We start from the raw sequence: 18,610 nt of genomic DNA on the forward strand, positions 1-18,610 counted from the left end.
TCTGACTTCCCGCAGCTGGCAGAGCTGGGAGACCCAGCCTCAGGCATTGCGCAGGTCCCGGGGCCTTTCTTCAAGGAAGTGTCTCTCTTTGATTTACGGAGGGAGCCACAATTCAACGCCACATCCCTGAAGGACAAGGAGCTTCGAAGGAGCCAGGTATGACTACGGTGATTTCTCCTTCCCTCCCACCTTTCCTCCCTCCCTCCCTCCCTCCTTCCCTCCCTCCCTCCCTCCCTCCCTCCCTCCCTCCCTCCCTCCCTCCCTCCCTCCCTCTCTCCCTCCCTCCCTCCCCCCCCCCTCTCTCCCTCCCTCCTTCCTTCCCTCCTCTCTTTATTTCCTCTTCTCTCTTTCTCTCAGCCAGGGTCTCATGCACAGTAGACAAGCACTCTATCATCAGGCTGCCCCTTTTGCTACCCTGATCTTCCATTTCTGGCTGCCTTGTGGTGGGGGGAGAGATTTGTCTTGGGTTTATTGGTAGAAGCCACTTATCTATTCCTGTGAGGTTAAATGCAGGAGGCAGAACAGCCTGGTGCAAGGAGTTAGACAAGGGCTGGGAATGTGGCTTAGTGGTAGAGTGCTTGTCTAGCATTCATAAAGCTGTGAGTTCAGTTCCTCAGTGCCACATAAACAGAAAAGGCTGGAAGTGGTGCTGTGACTCAAGTGATAGAGTGCTTGTCTTGAGCACACAGAAGCTCAGGGACAGAAACCAGGCCCTGAGTTCAAGTCCCAGGACTGGCAAAAAAAAAAAAAGAAGTGAGACAAGACTTATGTGTGAATTCTGGCACCCATGTATTTATTAGTGTTGGGGAAGCTCCTTTTCCTTGCAGGGCCTCAATTTCTCTTGTGCAAGAGGATCTGTGGTGTATGCCACCGGCTGTGAGCAGTGTGTTGTCAATGTTAGTGAGCATTGTGTGTGGTAGAACTTGTCGAACCTTTTCTGACTTCTTTACCCTTAGTCCACTGCCATTCTCTTACCTTGACTGTCCCCTGCCCGCAGGCTGGGGGTATGGAAATGAGCAAGGCAGGTAGGCTCCCTGTCAGGTCGGGGGGTCTTGCTTGGGGTATCTCATGAGGCTAGATGATGTTATACCAAGATATTTTTGTGTAACCAATCAAATTCAATCACTGGAGCAATTGTGTGTGTGTGTGTGTGTGTGTGTTTGTGTGTGTGTGTGTGTGTGTGTGCCAGTCTTGGGGCTTGAACTTAGGACCTGGGTGCTGTCGCTCAGCCTTATTTTATTTTATTTATTTTTGCTCTGGGCTAGTGCTCTACCACTTGAGCCACAGCTCCACTTCTGACTTTTCAAGTGTCTCACAGGCTTTCCTGCTCTGGGCTGACACTGAACTGCTGTCCTCAGATCTCAGCCCCCTGAGTAGATAGGATGACGGGCCTGAGCCACTGGCACCTGGCTGGAGCCATTATTTATGTTTGCAAAGCACGCCCAGATATGGAGGACCTCCGGCTACTTTTGTCCCAGCCACTGAGTTGATGCAGTTGTGTGGAGGACCATGGTGTGAGACACACTCACCAGACCAAGCTCAAAGAACGGGCTTGGAGACACCACGGATGGTGAGAGCAATACTGGAATGGTGGCCCTGCAGATCCACAGCCAGCACCATGTTCCCTGATGCCCAAGTCCCTCCGCTGGTTCCTCATTGGCTGAGTACTATGGGGCCGTCCCAATCTTCTTTTCTATTGGCTAATTTTTAACACATGCACCCCTTGGGATTGGCTGAATTTTAGAACCCGGCTTTGTTGGCGGTGGGGGGTGGGGCAGAAAGGCCTTTCTGGGTAGGTGCTTTCTGGTACTTACACACTTTTTCCTGCTTTCTTTGTTCATGGTGGATCATCTTTCCTCACGCTAGCTAGGGCCTTTCTAATGTCCTGTTTGTCCACCCCGTTTGCCTACGGACCGTCCAGTTGCATGAACTTTGTAGTCGCCCTGTCAGCAAGCCATTTAGTCATTGTACGAGCAAGCTTGCAGTAACTTTTATTTTCTATGTGTGTGCCAATACAGGAGCTTGAACCCAGAGCATGCCCGTGCATTGCCCCTTAGCTTGTTCATTCAAGGCTGGGGCTTTACCACTTGAGCCACACCCCCATCTCTAGCTTTTTGCTGCTTAATTGGAGATGAATCACTTGGATTTGTCTGCCTGTGCTGGTTTCAAACTGTGATCCTCAGATCTCTGCCTCTGGAGCAGCTGGGATTACAGGCGGGAGCCACTGGCACTCCGCTCCTAGTAACTTTTCATTCCGGGTTGTATGCCTTGTGTTGAAAATTGAGCCACCACTGTCTTGATTTCCAACCTCCCCAGCCTGACCCCGTGTCCTCAGAAGTCTCTGGGCTGCACACAGAGTGCCTAGAATCCTCCACCCTACGTTCCTGGGCCCAGGCCTTTATTCAAGACCACAAGTCACATCACAGCCACCATCCACACAGCTCATCAGCTAGTCCATTTGGGAATAATGTTCCAGATTGCAGAGTCTATAAAAGAGACAAATGTTATTCTTGATTGCGTCTGCAAGTTAGGCACTTTGTACAAGGCATTCCTTCAAGCAAACGTGTCCCACATGTCTTTCTCTAGGGACAGCCCGAGCCAGCATAGGTCTGCAGAAGCTCCTGTACTGACTGACATCCAGAGCTCTCTGTTCAGCATGTCCAGACGCTCTGGGCTCAGGATCCGTAGGGCAGGCTGGCTGGCAGGGGCTACAGAGAGGCCTCTCTGCCTGCAGACAGCTTCACAAAGCACAGAAAGAAATACCAAAGCCCTGCCACGCGCTCATCGTGCCTACAGAATCATCTGGAATATAAGGGCGCGGGCTCCAGAGTTATGCTGATACTTGTTCAAATCGGCCACTTAGGAACGGTACAGTCCTAACCCTGCCTCTGTTGCCCCAGTGATAAATGAAGTCAGATGATCTGGGCCTTACTTTCATGGCTTCAGTGGGTGGCGCTCCGCCCAGCTGTCAATCATAACACAGAAGCATTTCCATGTCTCTCTAGGTGCGTATAAAATTGTGTGTGTGTGTGTGTGTGTGTGTGTGTGTGTGTACATGCACATGTGTGCCAAGCCTGGGGTTTGAACTGAGGGCCTGGGTGTCATTCCTGAGCCCTTTTTCTCAAAGCTAGTGCTTTACCACTTGAGCCACAGCTCCACTACTGACTTTTTGGGTAACTAATTAGAGATGCATTTTTCTGCTCAGGCTGGCTTTGTACTGAGATTCTCAGATCTCAGCTTCCTGAGTAGCTAGGATTATAAGGGTGAGCCATCAGTGCCCGGTTCTAGTTCTATTTTTAATTTTTTTAAATTATTTTTTTATAAAGGTGATGTACAGAGAGGTTACAGTTACACAAGTCAGGTAATGAGGACATTTCTTCTTGGACAATGGCAGCTTTCCCTTGCTATCTCCTGGTTTTCCCACCCATCTTCATCCACAAGTTGTATAGTTCATTTTCAACATAGTGTCTGCGTTTGTTTATCCCTTGTCCCTCCATTTTTGTGCCTCCTCTTATGCTCCCCAAAACATATGCATGAAACAAAAAGACAAAAAGAAAACAAAAACAACAAAAAGAAAAACCCTCTTGTTTCCATTTCCTGGAGTTCATTTCAATAAGTATTACTTTGTATGATCTGATGCATATAGGTGTTGCACCCTTCTGTTGCTCTCCTGAGAGTGTCATCATTTGGTCTCACTGTGTGTGAATGCCTAGAGTCCTGTAGAATTTATCATGTCTTGGTTTATTTTAGATCTAGCTTTTGCATATGAGAGAAAACAGAGATCATTTGTCTCTTCAAGTCTGGCTTGCCTACTTAACATGATTTGTTGTAGGTCCATCCTTTTCCATGAAAATAACATCATATTCTTTCTAAGAGATGAGTGAAATTCCATTGTGTATAGGGTGGGGATGAGGAGGAGGAAAAAAAGAGGACATGGGAGGGTGAAGAATATGGAAGCCTGTTGCATCTGTGAATGAAGTTGGCAAAGTGGAGCTCACTGAGAGCTGTAGTGGGGGCAACGTAAGTGAGGGTCCATCTGCATCGACTATGCTGTATGTGCACGTGTGAAATCATGAACCCCCTTTGAGCAGTGAGCATCCTCTAGAAGCAAATGCAGGAATGTAGAATGTATTCTTGTGTGTGGAAGTGGGGTGCGGTGGGAGGGTAAGGCAGGGTTCACAGAGAGGCTGACGTGGTGGGGTGTTGGGGTCCATCTTCCCCCCTTGATGGAAGGGGCTCGATGCCCCTCCCCCAGCCCTGGGGAATGTGGCCCTTCTACCCCCTCTGGATTGGAATCCAGAGGAACCGGTTGGGCAAACAGCCCCCCAACCTTCTAGCCAGCCCGGCGCGCTCTTGGGGGTCAGGTGATACCTTTCAGCCTATCGACATCCTGGCCAAACCCCTCCCTCGGAATCATCTCCCCTTGTCCTTATCTCAATAAAGTCAGTTCGCTCTAAGAAGCTGGCCCCGTTGCATGTGTTCCTTGCAGGCGGTCACACATCTGCGGCAGATCACGTGCTTGTCAGGTCGGAGCGACCCCCACGTCCCACTCTAACTTACCTGCAGGCCGAGGGTTAGGGGAGAGGACTAAAGGAGGGTGGAAAGAAAGAAGGAAGAGTCCGGGAGGGGCAAAAAACCCCAACAGTGGGGGTGGATGTGACCCACATACTTAATGTCCCTGTGTGAATATGGAACACTGAAGCTTATTGGGCGTGATTTGGGAAGAGGAAAGGAGGCGGATGAGGGAGTGTAATGGAGGAGGTGAGTCTGACCAAGATACAGTGTCTGCATTTATGGACATGTCAAAGTGAATCCCCCTGTACAATGAGTTGGTGCTAATAAAATGTCTCACTGGGCATGGCTCATGCCTGCAATTCTAGCTGCTCAGGAAGCTGAGATATGAGGTTTCAGTTGGAAGCTAGCCCAGGCAGGGAAGTCTGTGCGACTCTTCTCTCCAATTAACCACAAAGAGCCAGAGCAGAACTGAAGCTCAGGTGGTAGAGTGTCAGCCTTGAGCAAAAGAGCTCGGAGACAGCACCCAGGACCCAAGTTCAAATCAAGCTCCAGGACTGGCACACACAGAAAATGTCAGAGGGCAAAAATTCTGTCACTCTTTCCCCTCCCCAGGCCTTGTTCCTGTACGATCAGCTCTCAAAGACCACTGACATGCCTGAGCAGTTCCTGAGGTAGGATAACAAAGCCCAGCCTGAGATGGAAGAGCTCTCTGGGCTCTTCTAGAAAAGCCTGGAGGACTCTTCTTCTTCTTGGTCCTTCTCTCCATCCCCCCCCCACCTTGTTTTGCAGTGTTGGGCAGCTTGTCAAAGGTGTGACATGCTCCCACATAGACGCCATGAGCGCAGATTTCTTCCTGGCCCATTTCCAGCATTTCGAGAACAATCTCCCCTGGCTTTCACCAAACCAGGTATTGCTTTCCTGCTTTTCTTCTTCTCCCTGCCAGTCATGGGGTTGCTTTGTGGGGGGCATGTGAAGGGAGGAAAACAGAGAAGCCACATTTTGAGAGGTCAGATCTTGGAGTCTTTATTAAAAGGCTGGTGACTGCATAGTGGACTCCTGTTTCAAAGACTAGCAGCCAGGAAATACACTCAACACTGTTAGGAAAGCAAGCCATGAAAGCCAGAGAAAAAAGAAAGAACAAAAACAACAATACCAACAAACCAATTCAGCTCCAATGGAGAGCTGAAGTGGCCTACCATAGTGGCTGGAGAAGAGACAGGAGACAAGAGACAGCACATGACCATGGAGACAGGTGGCATGGGGCCTGAGCTGGGCCAGGCCTAAATAGGGTCAGTTCAGGGGTCAGGGTCACAGGAAACTCCAAGGCCCAGGCACTGGACTGACAGGTCTAGGAACCTATCATCCAAGTACCCACCCCTGCCTCCAGGGGTTCAGCCATGCCCTTCACTTGAGGGTAGAGGCTTCACCTTCCCCCACCATGAAAACAAGATGCCAGACCCTTCCTAGATCCACCATGTGGCCAAGATGGCACAGGCCAGACCCAATTGCCCTACTTCAGTGATAGCACCATTATTCAACTCTAAGCAATAACTTGGGACCAAATATTGAACTGGGTTTTCTTTAGCTTCCTTCCCTCCCTCCCTCCCTCCCTCCCTTCTTCCCTCCCTTCGTCCTTCCCTTATCTTTCTCATTCTCTTTTTCTTTCCTTCTTCTTTTTTGTTTTTTTTGGTGCCATCTGGGACTTGAACTCAGGACCTGGGTGCTGTTCCTGAGCTTGTTTTGCTCAAGGCAAGCAATCTACCACTTGAACCACAGCTTCACTTCATTTTTTTTTTCTTATTTTGGGGGATGGGGAGGGAGAAGGTTACTGGAGATAAGAACCTCACAGACTTTCCTACCTAGGCTGGTTTTGAACCACAATCCTTAAATCTCAGTCTCCTGAGTAGTTAGGATGACAGGTGTGAGCCACCAGTGCCTGGCTCCAGGTATTTTTTTTTTTTGTTGTTTGTTTGTTTTGCCAGTCATGGGGCTTGAACTCAGGGCCTGAGCACTGTCCCTGGCTTCTTTTTGCTCAAGGCCAGCACTCTACCACTTGAACCACAGTGCCACTTCTGGCCTTTTCTATATATGTGGTGCTGTGGAATTGAACCCAGGGCTTCGTGTATACGAGACAGGCATTCTTGCCACTAGGCCATATTCCCAGCCCTCTGGCTCCAGTTTTAAATCTCCAAATACCTTTATCTCTATAGCCTCTTCCTCCTTCTTCTCTTCCTCTTCTTGCTCTTTTTGCTCCTTGAATTTGAACTCAGGGCCCTGAACTTGCTAGGCAGATGCTCTACCACTTCCCTTCCCTTCCTTTCCCTTCCTTCCTCTCTTCCTCTCTCCCTCCCTCCTTCTCCCCATTCCTTTCTCCTTTCTTCCCTCCTCTCTTTCTCCTTTTCTTCCTCCTCCTCCTCCTCTTCTTCCCTCCTCTCCCTTCCCTTCTTCCTCCTCTTCCTCTTCTTTTTCCTCCTTCTCCTCTTCCTCTCTCTCTCTCTCTCTCTCTTTCTTTCTTTCTTTCTTTCTTTCTTCCTCTGTCCTTCTATCCCTTTCACCTTTTCCAGTGTTAGGACAGACTCTGGGTCTTGGACAAGTTCAACAAGAACTACCTGCCCAGGCCACAACATTGCATGGTGAGAGCCATGAACTGAGTGAGAAGGCCTCTGAGGCAGGAGAGCCAGTGCTGAGCCAATGGCTGGTGAACAGGCTGGTGTAGAGGAGGACGTTCCTGTGGGAGCCGGAACAGCTACCCCACGGTGCTTCCTAGATTCCAAATACCAGGGCATGAGGAAATGTGTGTGGGCTGTTGACAGTTGCTGAAAACACATCGGTATTGTATAAAACAAAACAGTATGGAGAAAGGGAGATTTCTGCCAGTTTTCCCTGGCATGCTGGCCCTCTCCAGGGTGCTGTTGTGTCTCCTAGGGGCTGCCCAGTGTGGAAACACCTGGTCACAGCTTGGGAGAGGGTGGTGCTAGCGCCACCTAATGGGTGGAGACCAGGGCTGCCCTCTGCATCCGGCAAGGCCTAGGTCCATAGGGGAGCCCAGTTTCCCCAGTCCAGAGGTCAAGAGGGCGGAGGGAGAGCAGCCTCCTTCCTCAGGGAGGACAGGGCAGGGTTTGCTACCGACTGAGTTCTCAAATAGTATCCCAAACACGTTCACCTGTATTGTAAAAACCTCAGCCAAGGTCAGATGCTGGTGGCTCACACCTGGTAATACTAGTTACTTAGGAGGATTCAGATCTGAACACCCCAGTTTGAAGCCAGTCTGGTCAGGAAAGTCTGTGAGACTCATACCTCCAATTAACCAGCAGCAAGTCAGAAGTGGAGCTGTGGTTTAGCTGGTAGAGCTCCAACCTTGAGTGAAAAAGCTAAGGACAGTGCCCAGGCCCTGAGTTCAAACCCTAATATTGACACACACACACACACACACACACACACACACACACACACACACACACACACACACCCGAGCTTATTCTTCTTACACAGTTTTGTATATATATTATATGCATATGTATTGATATAGGTTTTTTTTTTCCCCAGTACTATGGTTTGAACTAGGGTCTGGGTACTGTCCCTGAGCTCTTTTGTGCAAGTCTGGTGGCTCTACCACTTAAGCTACAGCTCTACTTTTGGATTTTGTTTTTTAAATCGGTCACGGGGCCTGGGTGCTGATCCTGAGCTTTTCTGTTAAAGGCTAGCATTCTACCATGTTGAGCCAGTTTCACTACTGGTTTTTGAGTGGTTTATTGGAAATAAGAGTTTCATGTGAACTTTTCTGCCCGGGCTGGTTTTGGATGGTGATCCTCAGATCTCAGTCTCCTGAGTAGCTAAAATTACAGGAGTGAGTCACTGGTGCCCAGCTTACTTCTGGCTTTTTGTGGTGAATTGGAGATAAAAGTCTCTCAAACTTTTCCTGTTCAGTCTGACTTTGAACTGTGATCCTCAGGCTTTAGGTTCTGAGTAGCTAGGATTACAGGAGTGAGCAACCGGGTGCCCAGCTATGTATATATGTATGTATGTATATGTCTATATATGCATAGATGTCATAGAAAGCTAATACATGTAATTCTGTCTTGCTGAGACATTGTTTGCAACAGCAGTCTATTGTGTGCATGTACTATAATTTATGACTCTGGCTATATGTCACTTGTCTTGCCATTATAAACTAAGTTGCTATGATCAGTACACACTTAATTGCTAGTGCTCTTCTCTCTATTTTGCTTTGGTTTTCTCATCTGTAAATGGGGCAGAGTGCCTATACCCCAGGGTTCTCTGTTAGGTGAGCAAACATATTCATGAAGTCCTCAGAACAGGGCCTGGTACACAGGAAACTGTGTTTCTGCTCTCCTTTCAATTGGACTCGCTTCCTAGCATCATTAACCTTGCAGGTTAACTGTTTGGCGTGGAAATACTGGGAAGTTTCCAGGTCATCTATGCCACCTTTTTCTCTTGGCCACACTCCCGTAAGTGGACATCTGGCCCCTTGCTGGCCCAGCAGGGAGGAAGGTAGAGGGTGGAGATCATGGGAGCCCTGTGATTCTCTCCTGCTCTCCCACACCCTAGTCAGCTAAGCCTTGCCCTCTACACTAGAGTTTTTTCTCTTGTTTTGCTTTTGTGCCTGGACTTGGGCCTTGAACTCAGGGCCTGGGTGCCGGTCGTAGGATTTTTCCCCCCCCCAAGGCTGGTGCTCTGCTACTTTGAGCCACAGCTCATTCCTGGTTTTCTGGAGATAAGAATCTCACAGACTTTGCTGCCTTGGCTAGCTTTGAACCAGGATCCTCAGATCTCAGCCTCCTGAGTAGGTAGGATTACAGGTGTGAGCTACAGGCACCTGGCAGTACTAGGTTTGACATTCAGTGCTTCATGCTTGCTAGGCCAGCACTGCACCGCTGAATCATGTCTTCAGCCTTCTTGGTCTGGTTACTTTTGAGGAACATTATGGGAAGTTTCTCTCTAGGAGAAGAGCACGCTGGAAAATTCACAGGAGAGGAGCATGCTGGGAAATTTTCAGGAGACAAGCATGCTGGGAAGTTTGCAGGAGAGGAGCATGCTGGGAATTTCATAGGACAGTAGCAGGTTGGGAAGTTCTCAGGAGAGGAGCATGCTGGGAAGTTCACAGGAGAGGAGCACACTGGGAAGTTCACAGGAGAGGAGCAAGCTGGGTAGTTTGCAGGACAGGAGCATGCTGGGAGGTTTTCAGGAGAAGCATGCTGGGAAGTTCATAGGACAGGAGCATACTGGGAAGTTTGCAGGAGAGGGGCTGGGAAGTTTGCAGGAGAGGGGCATGCTGGGAGGTTCACAGGAGAGGGGCATGCTGGGAGGTTTGCAGGAGAGGAGCATGCTGGAAGGCTTGCAGGAGAGGAGCATGCTGGGAAGTTCTCGGGAGAGGAGCATGCTGGGTGGAAGCTGTGCTGATGTGGGCTGGGATCTGGGGTGGGCCGTCCCTGCCCTGTGTGTCCAGGGCCCGCTTCCTGGCGTCCGTGCCCGCTTCGCGCTGTGGGCCCTTCCTGGTCACCCTGGGGAAGAGCTGCTTGGACTGCTTGGTTTTGGATTCCCACAAGAGGAACTTGGTCCTCAGGAAAGTGCAGGAGTGCCTGGTAAGGACATGGCCTGTGCAGCCTATGCGCCCTCCCCTCTGGTGTCTCTGGCCATCCTGGGGGCCCTGGGGACACCTGGGTGGGGTCTTGAGCCCCCGAGGTGGTCAAAAGGTGGACTCATGGGTCTCAAGGCAGCGCTGAACTCCAGCATCCCCGGAGCAGCGGCAGGGGCAGCAATATTGGTGCTGGATGAAGGATGCCTAGGCTGGGGCTCTTCACACTCCCCAGGGACAGAGACCAGTGGCTTAGCCGGTGGCTCATGCCTGTAATCCCAGGTTGAGATCTGAGGATCATGGTTGGAAGCCAGCCCAGGCAGGAAAGTCTTATCTCCAATTAACCACCAGACACCCAGCAGTGGCTCTGTGGCTCAAAGTGGTAAAGCACTAGCCCTGAGTGAAAGAGCTCAGGGACAGTGCCCCAGGCTCTGAGTTCAACCCTGAGTTGTGGTCCCTGGCAGGGGTGGTGGTGATCTAGAGCCCAGAGTCTTGAAGGGATTTTGGGGGGTGTGGGGCTGGTTCTGGGACCTGGGCCCCTGGGTCTCCCATCAGCTCCTTCTTGCTTTCAGGGAGGCTCTGTTGCCGACGAGTATGCTGTGGACATCATGGGGAGCCTGCTGTGTCACTTACCAGGGCCTGTCATTGAGAGTGGGATCTCGCCCCGAGCCTGGGCCTTCGCCCTCCATGGCCTCCAAGGCTGCCCAGGCCTCAGCCCGGAGCAGAAGGCTGCCGTGAGGCACCGACTCCTGGAGCAGTGCGGGTGAGGGGCCATGCTGGGCTCGGGGACTGGCGTGCTGCCAGCCGTGGCTGCCCACAGGCGTCATGGAGGGCATTGACATGCCTTGGGGCAGAAGAGAAAGAGTGTAACAGGTGACACTGTTTTTGGTGGGGAGGCAGTTACTGGCCGTTGAACTCAGAGCTTCATGCTCTACCACCTGAGCCATGCCTCCAGCCCTTTTGCTTTAGTTATTTTGGAGATGGGTCTTGGGCTTTTTTCCCCAGGTCAATCTGGACTGCAATCCTCCTGTTTCTGCCTCCAGAGCAGCTGGGATGACAGGCAAGAGCTGCAGCACCTGGCCCATGACAGTGCGTTCAAACGCAAGGGATATTGATGTAATTTTAGAGGTGTGTGCGTGCACACACGTCTACACTGAGAGTGAAGCTTGAACTCAGAGCCTGGGTATTGTTCCCTTAGTTTTTTTTGCCCAAGGCTGGCACTACCATTTGAGCCATACCTCTTTGGTGAATAACTGGAGATAAGAATCTCATGGACTTTCTTGCCTGGGCTGACTTTGAATTGTGAGCCTCAGATTTTAGTCTCTTGAGTAGCTAGAATTCCAGACATGAGACACAGGTGCCTATCAAAATACTCCCCCGCCTCCTATATTGGAAATGGAATCCAGAGCTGCTTCATGAATGCTAGGCAATCACTGAACCTCTGGCCTGCAGTCCTGGCCCTTAGCTCTTAGCAGCCAGACCTGTGTTGAAATCTTATTTCTGACATTTATTGTTGATATGACCTAGAAAAGTATGTGTGTGTGTGTGTGTGTGTGTATGTGTGTGCGCGCGCACGTGCGCACATGCATTGGGCTTTGAACAAAGGGCCTTGCACTTGCTAGGCAGGCATTTTGCTTTAGTTTCTTTTAAGATAGGGTCTTGTACTCTTGCTGAGATGACAGACATGCACCATCACACCTGGTTTGTTGGTTGAGATGGGGGTCCCATTAACTTTATGCCTCAAACTACAATCATCTTAATCTCTAACTCTCAAACAGCTGGGATTATAGACAGGACCAACAGCATTTGGCCCTAGAGTGGCCCATCACCCCCCTCCCCTGCTGCCCCCTCAGTAAGTGCAGAGAAGAGTAGAGCAGAATGGAGAGTACATTGGCACTAAGACAGGTGTGATTCCTGTCCTCAGAATCTGGTGGAGTATTACAGTCTGGTGGAGTATTTGGATTAAAGAAACAGAGACGATGGAGGGGGGCATCTGTGTTAATCCCTTAGAGACTAGATGATAGGCTACGGTAGACATTGTCTGAAAACAGTGGATTCTGCTTCAATACCATTTTTCTGTCAAATTCAAGAGACACTTTGTTTTCCTTGCTGTAAGAATAGACTGTTATGATAATTTTCAAAGGATCAGCTGTCTCACTGTACTCTTTTATTGAGGAAGGGGAGACAGGAAATAATGTGGCGAAAGTGGTAGAAACTGGATAATTCCCACCAAAGCCAGTGGAAGCGGAATGGAATGTGAAACTCCAGGCGTGGGCTTCAGGCATGGCTAGATCTGGGTTCTCAAATGATGTTCTCAAGAATATGTTTCTTCTATCCCTCTGCGGGGCATTGCTTGGTGTTGGCGTTCATTTCTTCATGTGATAACAAGAATTGGTGTGCAATTGCCTCTTTACTGGGGGATAATCAGAAAAAAAATAAAGAGCCTTGGAAGTGGCACCATCCCTCAAGTGGTAGAGTGCTAGCCTTGAGCTGAAGAGCTCAGGGGCAGTGCCCAGGCCCAGAGTTCAAGCCCCACGACTGACAAAAAAAAAAAAGCCTTTTGGTAGTGCTGCCAGATTTCCCAGGGGTGCCTCTGCTGGCCAGTTGGTATCATGTGTGGTGCTTGAAAAGAAAGGATTTGGCATGGTGGCGGGCAAGGGGAGTGGTGCCCACCACTGCGTACTTTTTCATTGTGCTGTTGATTATCTTTTCTTAGCCCTCCTCAGAACTGGACAGCTGAGGTGACGAAGGATTTAGGGCCTTTCCTGGCGCTTTTCTCAGGAGATGAATTACACTCCATTGCCTTAAAGGTATCTACTCTGTCTTTTTTTTTTTTTTCCTGGTGCTAGTCTTGGAACTTGAACTCAGGACCTGGGTTCTGTCCCTGAGCTTTTTTACTCAAGACTAGTGCTATCAGTTGAGTCACAGCTCTATGTCTGGCTTTTTGGTGGTTAATTAGAGATAAGAGTCTCACGAACTTTCCTGCCTAGGCTGGCTTTGAACTGGGATCCTCAGATCTCAGCCTCCTGAGTAGCTAGGATGACAGGCGTGAGCCACCGTCACCTGGTGCCCAGCCTTCCCTTTTTTGCTTTGCAGGATGTGACTGTTTCCTCATAACACCCTTTTCCCTTGGGTTTCCCGGTGCCATTCGTTCCTGGCTTTATATTGAGATTTTTCCTCCCACATATCTAGGCTTGAAGGCATGCCCCATTTCACCTGGCTTGTTTTGTTGAGGTGGAATCTTGATAACTTTTTGCCCAGGCTGGTCTTGAACCACAGTCCTCCTGATCTCCACCTCTTGAGTGGAAAAGCTAAGTAAGTGTGCAAGACTTTGAGTTCAAGCCCTAATACTAGCATGTACGCATGTGTGCGCACACATGCGCGCGCACACACACACACACACACACACACACACACACAGACACTTGAAAAACCTGATTTGGCTCTGACTTGAATCTTTCTAATTATTACTTGTTCCTTTTAAAAAATTAACTATTTTTTTTTTTTTGCCAGTCCTGGGGCTTGGACTCAGGGCCTGAGCACTGTCCCTGGCTTCTTTTTGCTCAAGGCTAGCACTCTGCCACTTGAGCCACAGCGCCACTTCTGGCCATTTTCTGTGTATGTGGTGCTGAGGAATTGAACCCAGGGCTTCATGCATGCTAGGTGAGCACTCTACCACTAGGCCACATTCTCAGCCCTAAAAAAATATTTTTTTGTTGGTTCTGGGGCTTGAACTCAGGGCTTGGGCACTGTCCCTGAGCTTTTGTGCTCAAGGCTAGTGCTCTACCACTTGAGGCACAGCTTCACTTCCTGCTTTTTGGTGGTTAATTGGAGTTGATATTGCCATGGACTTTCCAGTCCAGGCTGGCTTTCCACCGTGATCCTCAGATCTCAGCCTCCTGAGTAGGTGGGATTCCAGGCGTGAGCCGCAGTTGCCTGGCTCTGACTTATTCCTCTAAACCCCACAGTTTCCTGATATACTTCAGCAAACAGCTTCCATGATGGCGGGGACCCTGCCTCCTGCATTCCTCTGGGCTGTCTTCGAATCTGTCCGCAACAGTAGTGACAGGACCCCCAGCTTGGACACGGTGTCTGGTGAGCTTCTGGAATGTCCCATCCCATGTTAAGGGGCAGAAGTCGATTTGGGACTGAGTCTGTGACAGTGAGAGCCCTGCTTATCCACAGGACTGAATGGTGGGAGCCACAGGACAGTGGATGACCCTCCAGTGAAGGGATTTGGGGTCACCTGCCAGTCTGTTTAATAAGCGAATGCATGTAGCAAGCATTTTAGTAGCATTGGCTTGAAGCAGCTCAATATGGCCTCCAGGGGGCCAGGCTGGCTGGATTTGCATCCTATCTGTCCTTCCTGGCTGTGTGACTTGGAGTAAGCTCATGTACCTTTCTGTGCCTCCTTTTCATCCTATAGCAAACTGAGCTTAACAGAAGAGGATGAGTGGATTCCCCTCAGGAGGCAGGAAAATGCTCAGAAAGTGTTGGATATTTTTATTGCCCTTCCTGTTCATCTACTCAGTGCACACTTGTGCCAGGCCTGAGGAAACAGATTTAATGAGACCCAATAAAAATTATAATAGCCATGGCTCGTCTGCTATGTTGTTCATCCCACGCATATTTATTGAGCATCTACTATGTGAGTAGAAGAGAAGGAGCCCGCATTCTCCATAGCCGGTTTCACTCCACACCATGAGATGTATGTGTATTTCGTGGGGATAAATGCCAGGAAGGAAAGTAAAGCAGGGTGGCATCACATGACGGGAAGGAAAATCGTGAATAAAGTATCTGATTGAGAGAGGGAAGACTGCCCGGTACTGGGTGTTCACCCCTGTCATCCTAGCTACTCAGGAGGCTGAGATCTGTGGATCCTTGTTGGAAGCCAGCCTGGGCAGGAAAGTCCTTGAGAATCTTACCTGCAATTAACCAACAAAAAGCTAGAAGTGGAACTATGGCTCAAGTGGTAGAGCACTAGTCTTGAGCACAACAGGCTCAGGGACAGTGCCCAGGCCCTGAGTTCAAGCACCAGGAGTGGCACCAAAAAAAGAAAAGAAAAGAAAAAGATGAAGGCCCAAGGGATTGTGGGAGTGAGCCTTGTAGGTATTTGCAGTCATGGCCTTGTGGGCAGAGGGCCGGTAGGCAGCAGGGGTGCAAGCAGGACAGGGAGTGAGAGGCTGGTGTGCTTAGAGGGGACAGAAGACGAGGCCAGGGCTGGGTCCCAACAGAGCACTCTCCTCCCTCCCCCAGCTTTGGCTTTTGCGCTGACAGGCGAAATCAGGGCCAGTGAGCAAAGAGTCCCAGTCTGGCTGTGTCCCCCTTGGGTGACGTTCCTCTGGGGCACTGTCTGACCCCCCACTGCTCTCTTATGAGCCAGGCACCATGGGTCTCTCAATTCTTCCTTTAAAAATGTTTGGTCTAAGACTGTGACTTGAACCCAGTACCTGACACTTTTCACTCACTGGCTGGTGCTCTCCTACCACATCTCACGTCTCTCATATTTGTCTGTCCTGGCTGGCTTTGGACCGCAATCCTCAGATCTCAGCCTCCCAAATAGCTGGGATGACACAGGAGCTGTGTGGAACTCCTCATTCTGGGTTGCAAACTCTGATGTGCAGAGGGCTAGGCGGGCACCATAAATAACAATGGTTACCGTTTATTAAACGCTTACTGGCTGCCTGGCTGTGTGAGTGCCTTGTGTCTAAGAATATGTTCATTGATTTGGTCTTCACCTGGTAAACAAGGAAACAGAAGCATAGAGGATGAGACAGCTTTGGGTCTGAGCCTGACATTGGGACTGGTCCCCACCAGGTCTTCCTGCCCACAGGGGGCTCCCTCTTTGTGCATGAGGATGTACAAAATATTGGCATTTCCATGCATGTGTTACGGGGAAATTAAAATGGCCGAAGTGGGGTTCAAAGTGGAACTGGATCCCTCAGTCTGATCTGGGAGGGGAAGAACATTACTCAGTAGAGAAAAGTGACATCTCCTGACATCCTCTTTGCATCTGCCCTTTCCTGTACTTCCTGCTTCCCAGGATGCCACAGAGATGCAGTTCCCTCCTCCAACGCCATCTTCACACTGGCTGAAGCCAATGTCTGCTGGAAACCGGAGGAGCTGCTCTGCATGGATGAAGACACGTTCCTGAGGCATGTTGAGCTGCTGGGGACCATCCGGGCCTTCAGCCACCCTCAGCTGATGGCCCTGAAGGAGAAGGCGATTCAGGTAAGGCCCATTCCTCAGAGTGGAGTCCGACAGAAGGACCAACGCCCAGTTCCCCGCCAGCCCCCTGTTCCTGTGTGCGGACACTGGGGAGAAATTGGTACCTTTTTACCCTGAGGACATTTCCCTGCCTGGGCTCCATGATGGATGGCGACTCCTTCCTCTGGAGATGGGACACTGGAGGAGGGAGCCAGGGGGCAGGTGGAGGGCCCAGCGTGCAGGAGGAGGAGCCAGGGGGCAGGTGGAGGGCCCGGCGTGCAGAAGGCCTGCCTTTTGCTCCTTGTCTGCAGAGGCAGTCTTTGCCCACTGCAGCTTTCTCAGCATCCTATGCAGATTCACCCGGACATGGCAGGAAGGCATGGGGAAAGGACCCGGTGGTGTTGGCCATCTGCAGAAAGTTCCCAGTGAAAGCTGGGCATGGGTGGTTCACACCTGTCATCCTAGCTACACAGGAGGCCAAGATCTGAGGGTCGTGGTCCAAAGCCAGCCCAGGCAGTAAAGTCCATGAGACTCCTATCTCCAATTAACCACCAAAAAGCCAGACATGGCAGTGTGGCTCAAGTGGTAGAAGGACAGCCTTTAGCAAAAAAGCCAAGCAAGAGTGTGAGGCCCTGAGTTCAAGCCTCAATACTAGTGCGTCTCTCTCTCTCTCTCTCTCTCTCTCTCTCTCTCTCTCTCTCACACACACACACACACACACACCTTCTTGGAAATAGAGCTTTTGATAAATATATTCAAATTACCATTTCGAAGACATTTACCAATTTAAATCTCTTCAACAAATGAAGGTTCCCTTCCCAATGGTCAATATGGCCATTCTAGCCAGGCATTGGTGGCTCACGCCTATAATCCTAGCTACTCAGGAGGCTGAAATTTGAGGACTGTGGTTTGAAGCCAGACAGGGCAGGAAAGTCCATGAGCCTCTTATCTCCAATAACAAAAAGCCAGAAGTAGACAATTATTTTCACCTCTTGTCAATACTAGAGCCAACATGGTCTCTTGAATTGTTTTTTCTTTATGCGTTGGTCCTGGGACTTGAACTCAGGTCCTGGGTGCTGTCCCTGAGCTTTTTTTTCCCCCCTCAAAGCTAGTGTTCTACCACTTGAGCTCCACAGCTCCACTTCTGGCTTTTTGTTGGTGAATTAGAGATGAGATACATATCTTCAGTTCTTGCTAGGGCTGGCTTTGAACCATGATCCTCAGATCTCTTCCTCCTGAGTAGAGGAAGATTACAGATGTGAGCCACTGGTGCCTGACCCTTTAATTGTTTTTAATGTCCATTTCTTTTTTTTTTTTTTTTGGCCAGTCCTGGGCCTTGGACTCAGGGCCTGAGCACTGTCCCTGGCTTCTTCCCGCTCAAGGCTAGCACTCTGCCACTTGAGCCACAGCGCCACTTCTGGCCGTTTTCTGTATATGTGGTGCTGGGGAATCGAACCTAGGGCCTCGTGTATCTGAGGCAGGCACTCTTGCCACTAGGCTATATCCCCAGCCCCTAATGTCCATTTCTTTATGACTGCCAGTGAACCTTTCCCTACATGTTTATTTCTTTCCTACATTTCCTGTTCATGTCTCTTCTGTGAAGAAAACAAATATTTATCTTTTTCATATGTATGAATGATTTGCTCTATGTCTGTTTTCTGTTCTTCAGGCTACTGTAAGAAAATGTCTCACACCGGATAAGTTAGAAAGAAGAGAATTTGCTTTTTGATGTGTGTGCTGGCACTCAGGATCTGGGTACTGTCTCTTGGCTTTTTCATTCAAGGTTGGCTCTCTACCACTGGGGCCTGCAGTCTCACTTTCAGCTTTCTGGTGGTTAACTGGAGAAAGGAGTTTCACAGACTTTACTGCTTCTGCTGACTTTTAACTAAGATCCTCAGGTCTCAATCTCGCGTAGCTAGGATTACAGGCATGGAGCCCAGCTAGAATGGAAATGTCTCTCGGTCCTGGGATGCAGACATCTGGGTGTAAGGCACTGGTGGATTCTGAGCCTATGATGAGAGTTTATAGTAGGTGGTATTTCTCATCTATGCTGTTTCCTTGTAGTAGTCTCGCATTCTTGTGAGTCCTCATGGTTTCCAAAGGCCCCATTTTTTTTTCTTTTTTTTTTTTTTTGGCCAGTCCTGGGGCTTGGACTCTGGGCCTGAGCACTGTCCCTGGCTTCTTTTTGCTCAAGACTAGCACTCTGCCACGTGAGCCACAGTGCCACTTCTGGCCGTTTTCTGTATATGTGGTGCTGGGGAATCGAACCCAGGGCCTCATGTATAAGAGGCA

General features: G+C 49.8%; 1 protein-coding gene across 1 annotated transcript in view; it reads left to right on the top strand.

Moving 5' to 3' along the window:
• Otoa (otoancorin) overlaps positions 1 to 18,610 on the top strand; it is a 55,180-nt gene that overhangs the window by 22,845 nt on the left and 13,725 nt on the right. Inside the window, 10 exon segments of the mRNA XM_048332436.1 lie at positions 16 to 156; positions 5,128 to 5,186; positions 5,305 to 5,422; positions 8,910 to 8,963; positions 8,965 to 8,984; positions 9,983 to 10,118; positions 10,684 to 10,874; positions 12,828 to 12,921; positions 14,080 to 14,206; positions 16,155 to 16,342. Of these exon segments, the coding sequence (XP_048188393.1) occupies positions 16 to 156; positions 5,128 to 5,186; positions 5,305 to 5,422; positions 8,910 to 8,963; positions 8,965 to 8,984; positions 9,983 to 10,118; positions 10,684 to 10,874; positions 12,828 to 12,921; positions 14,080 to 14,206; positions 16,155 to 16,342 (1,128 nt within the window).

The sequence above is a fragment of the Perognathus longimembris genome, chromosome 23 (assembly GCF_023159225.1).
Source record: "Perognathus longimembris pacificus isolate PPM17 chromosome 23, ASM2315922v1, whole genome shotgun sequence".
Classification (NCBI taxonomy): domain Eukaryota; kingdom Metazoa; phylum Chordata; class Mammalia; order Rodentia; family Heteromyidae; genus Perognathus; species Perognathus longimembris.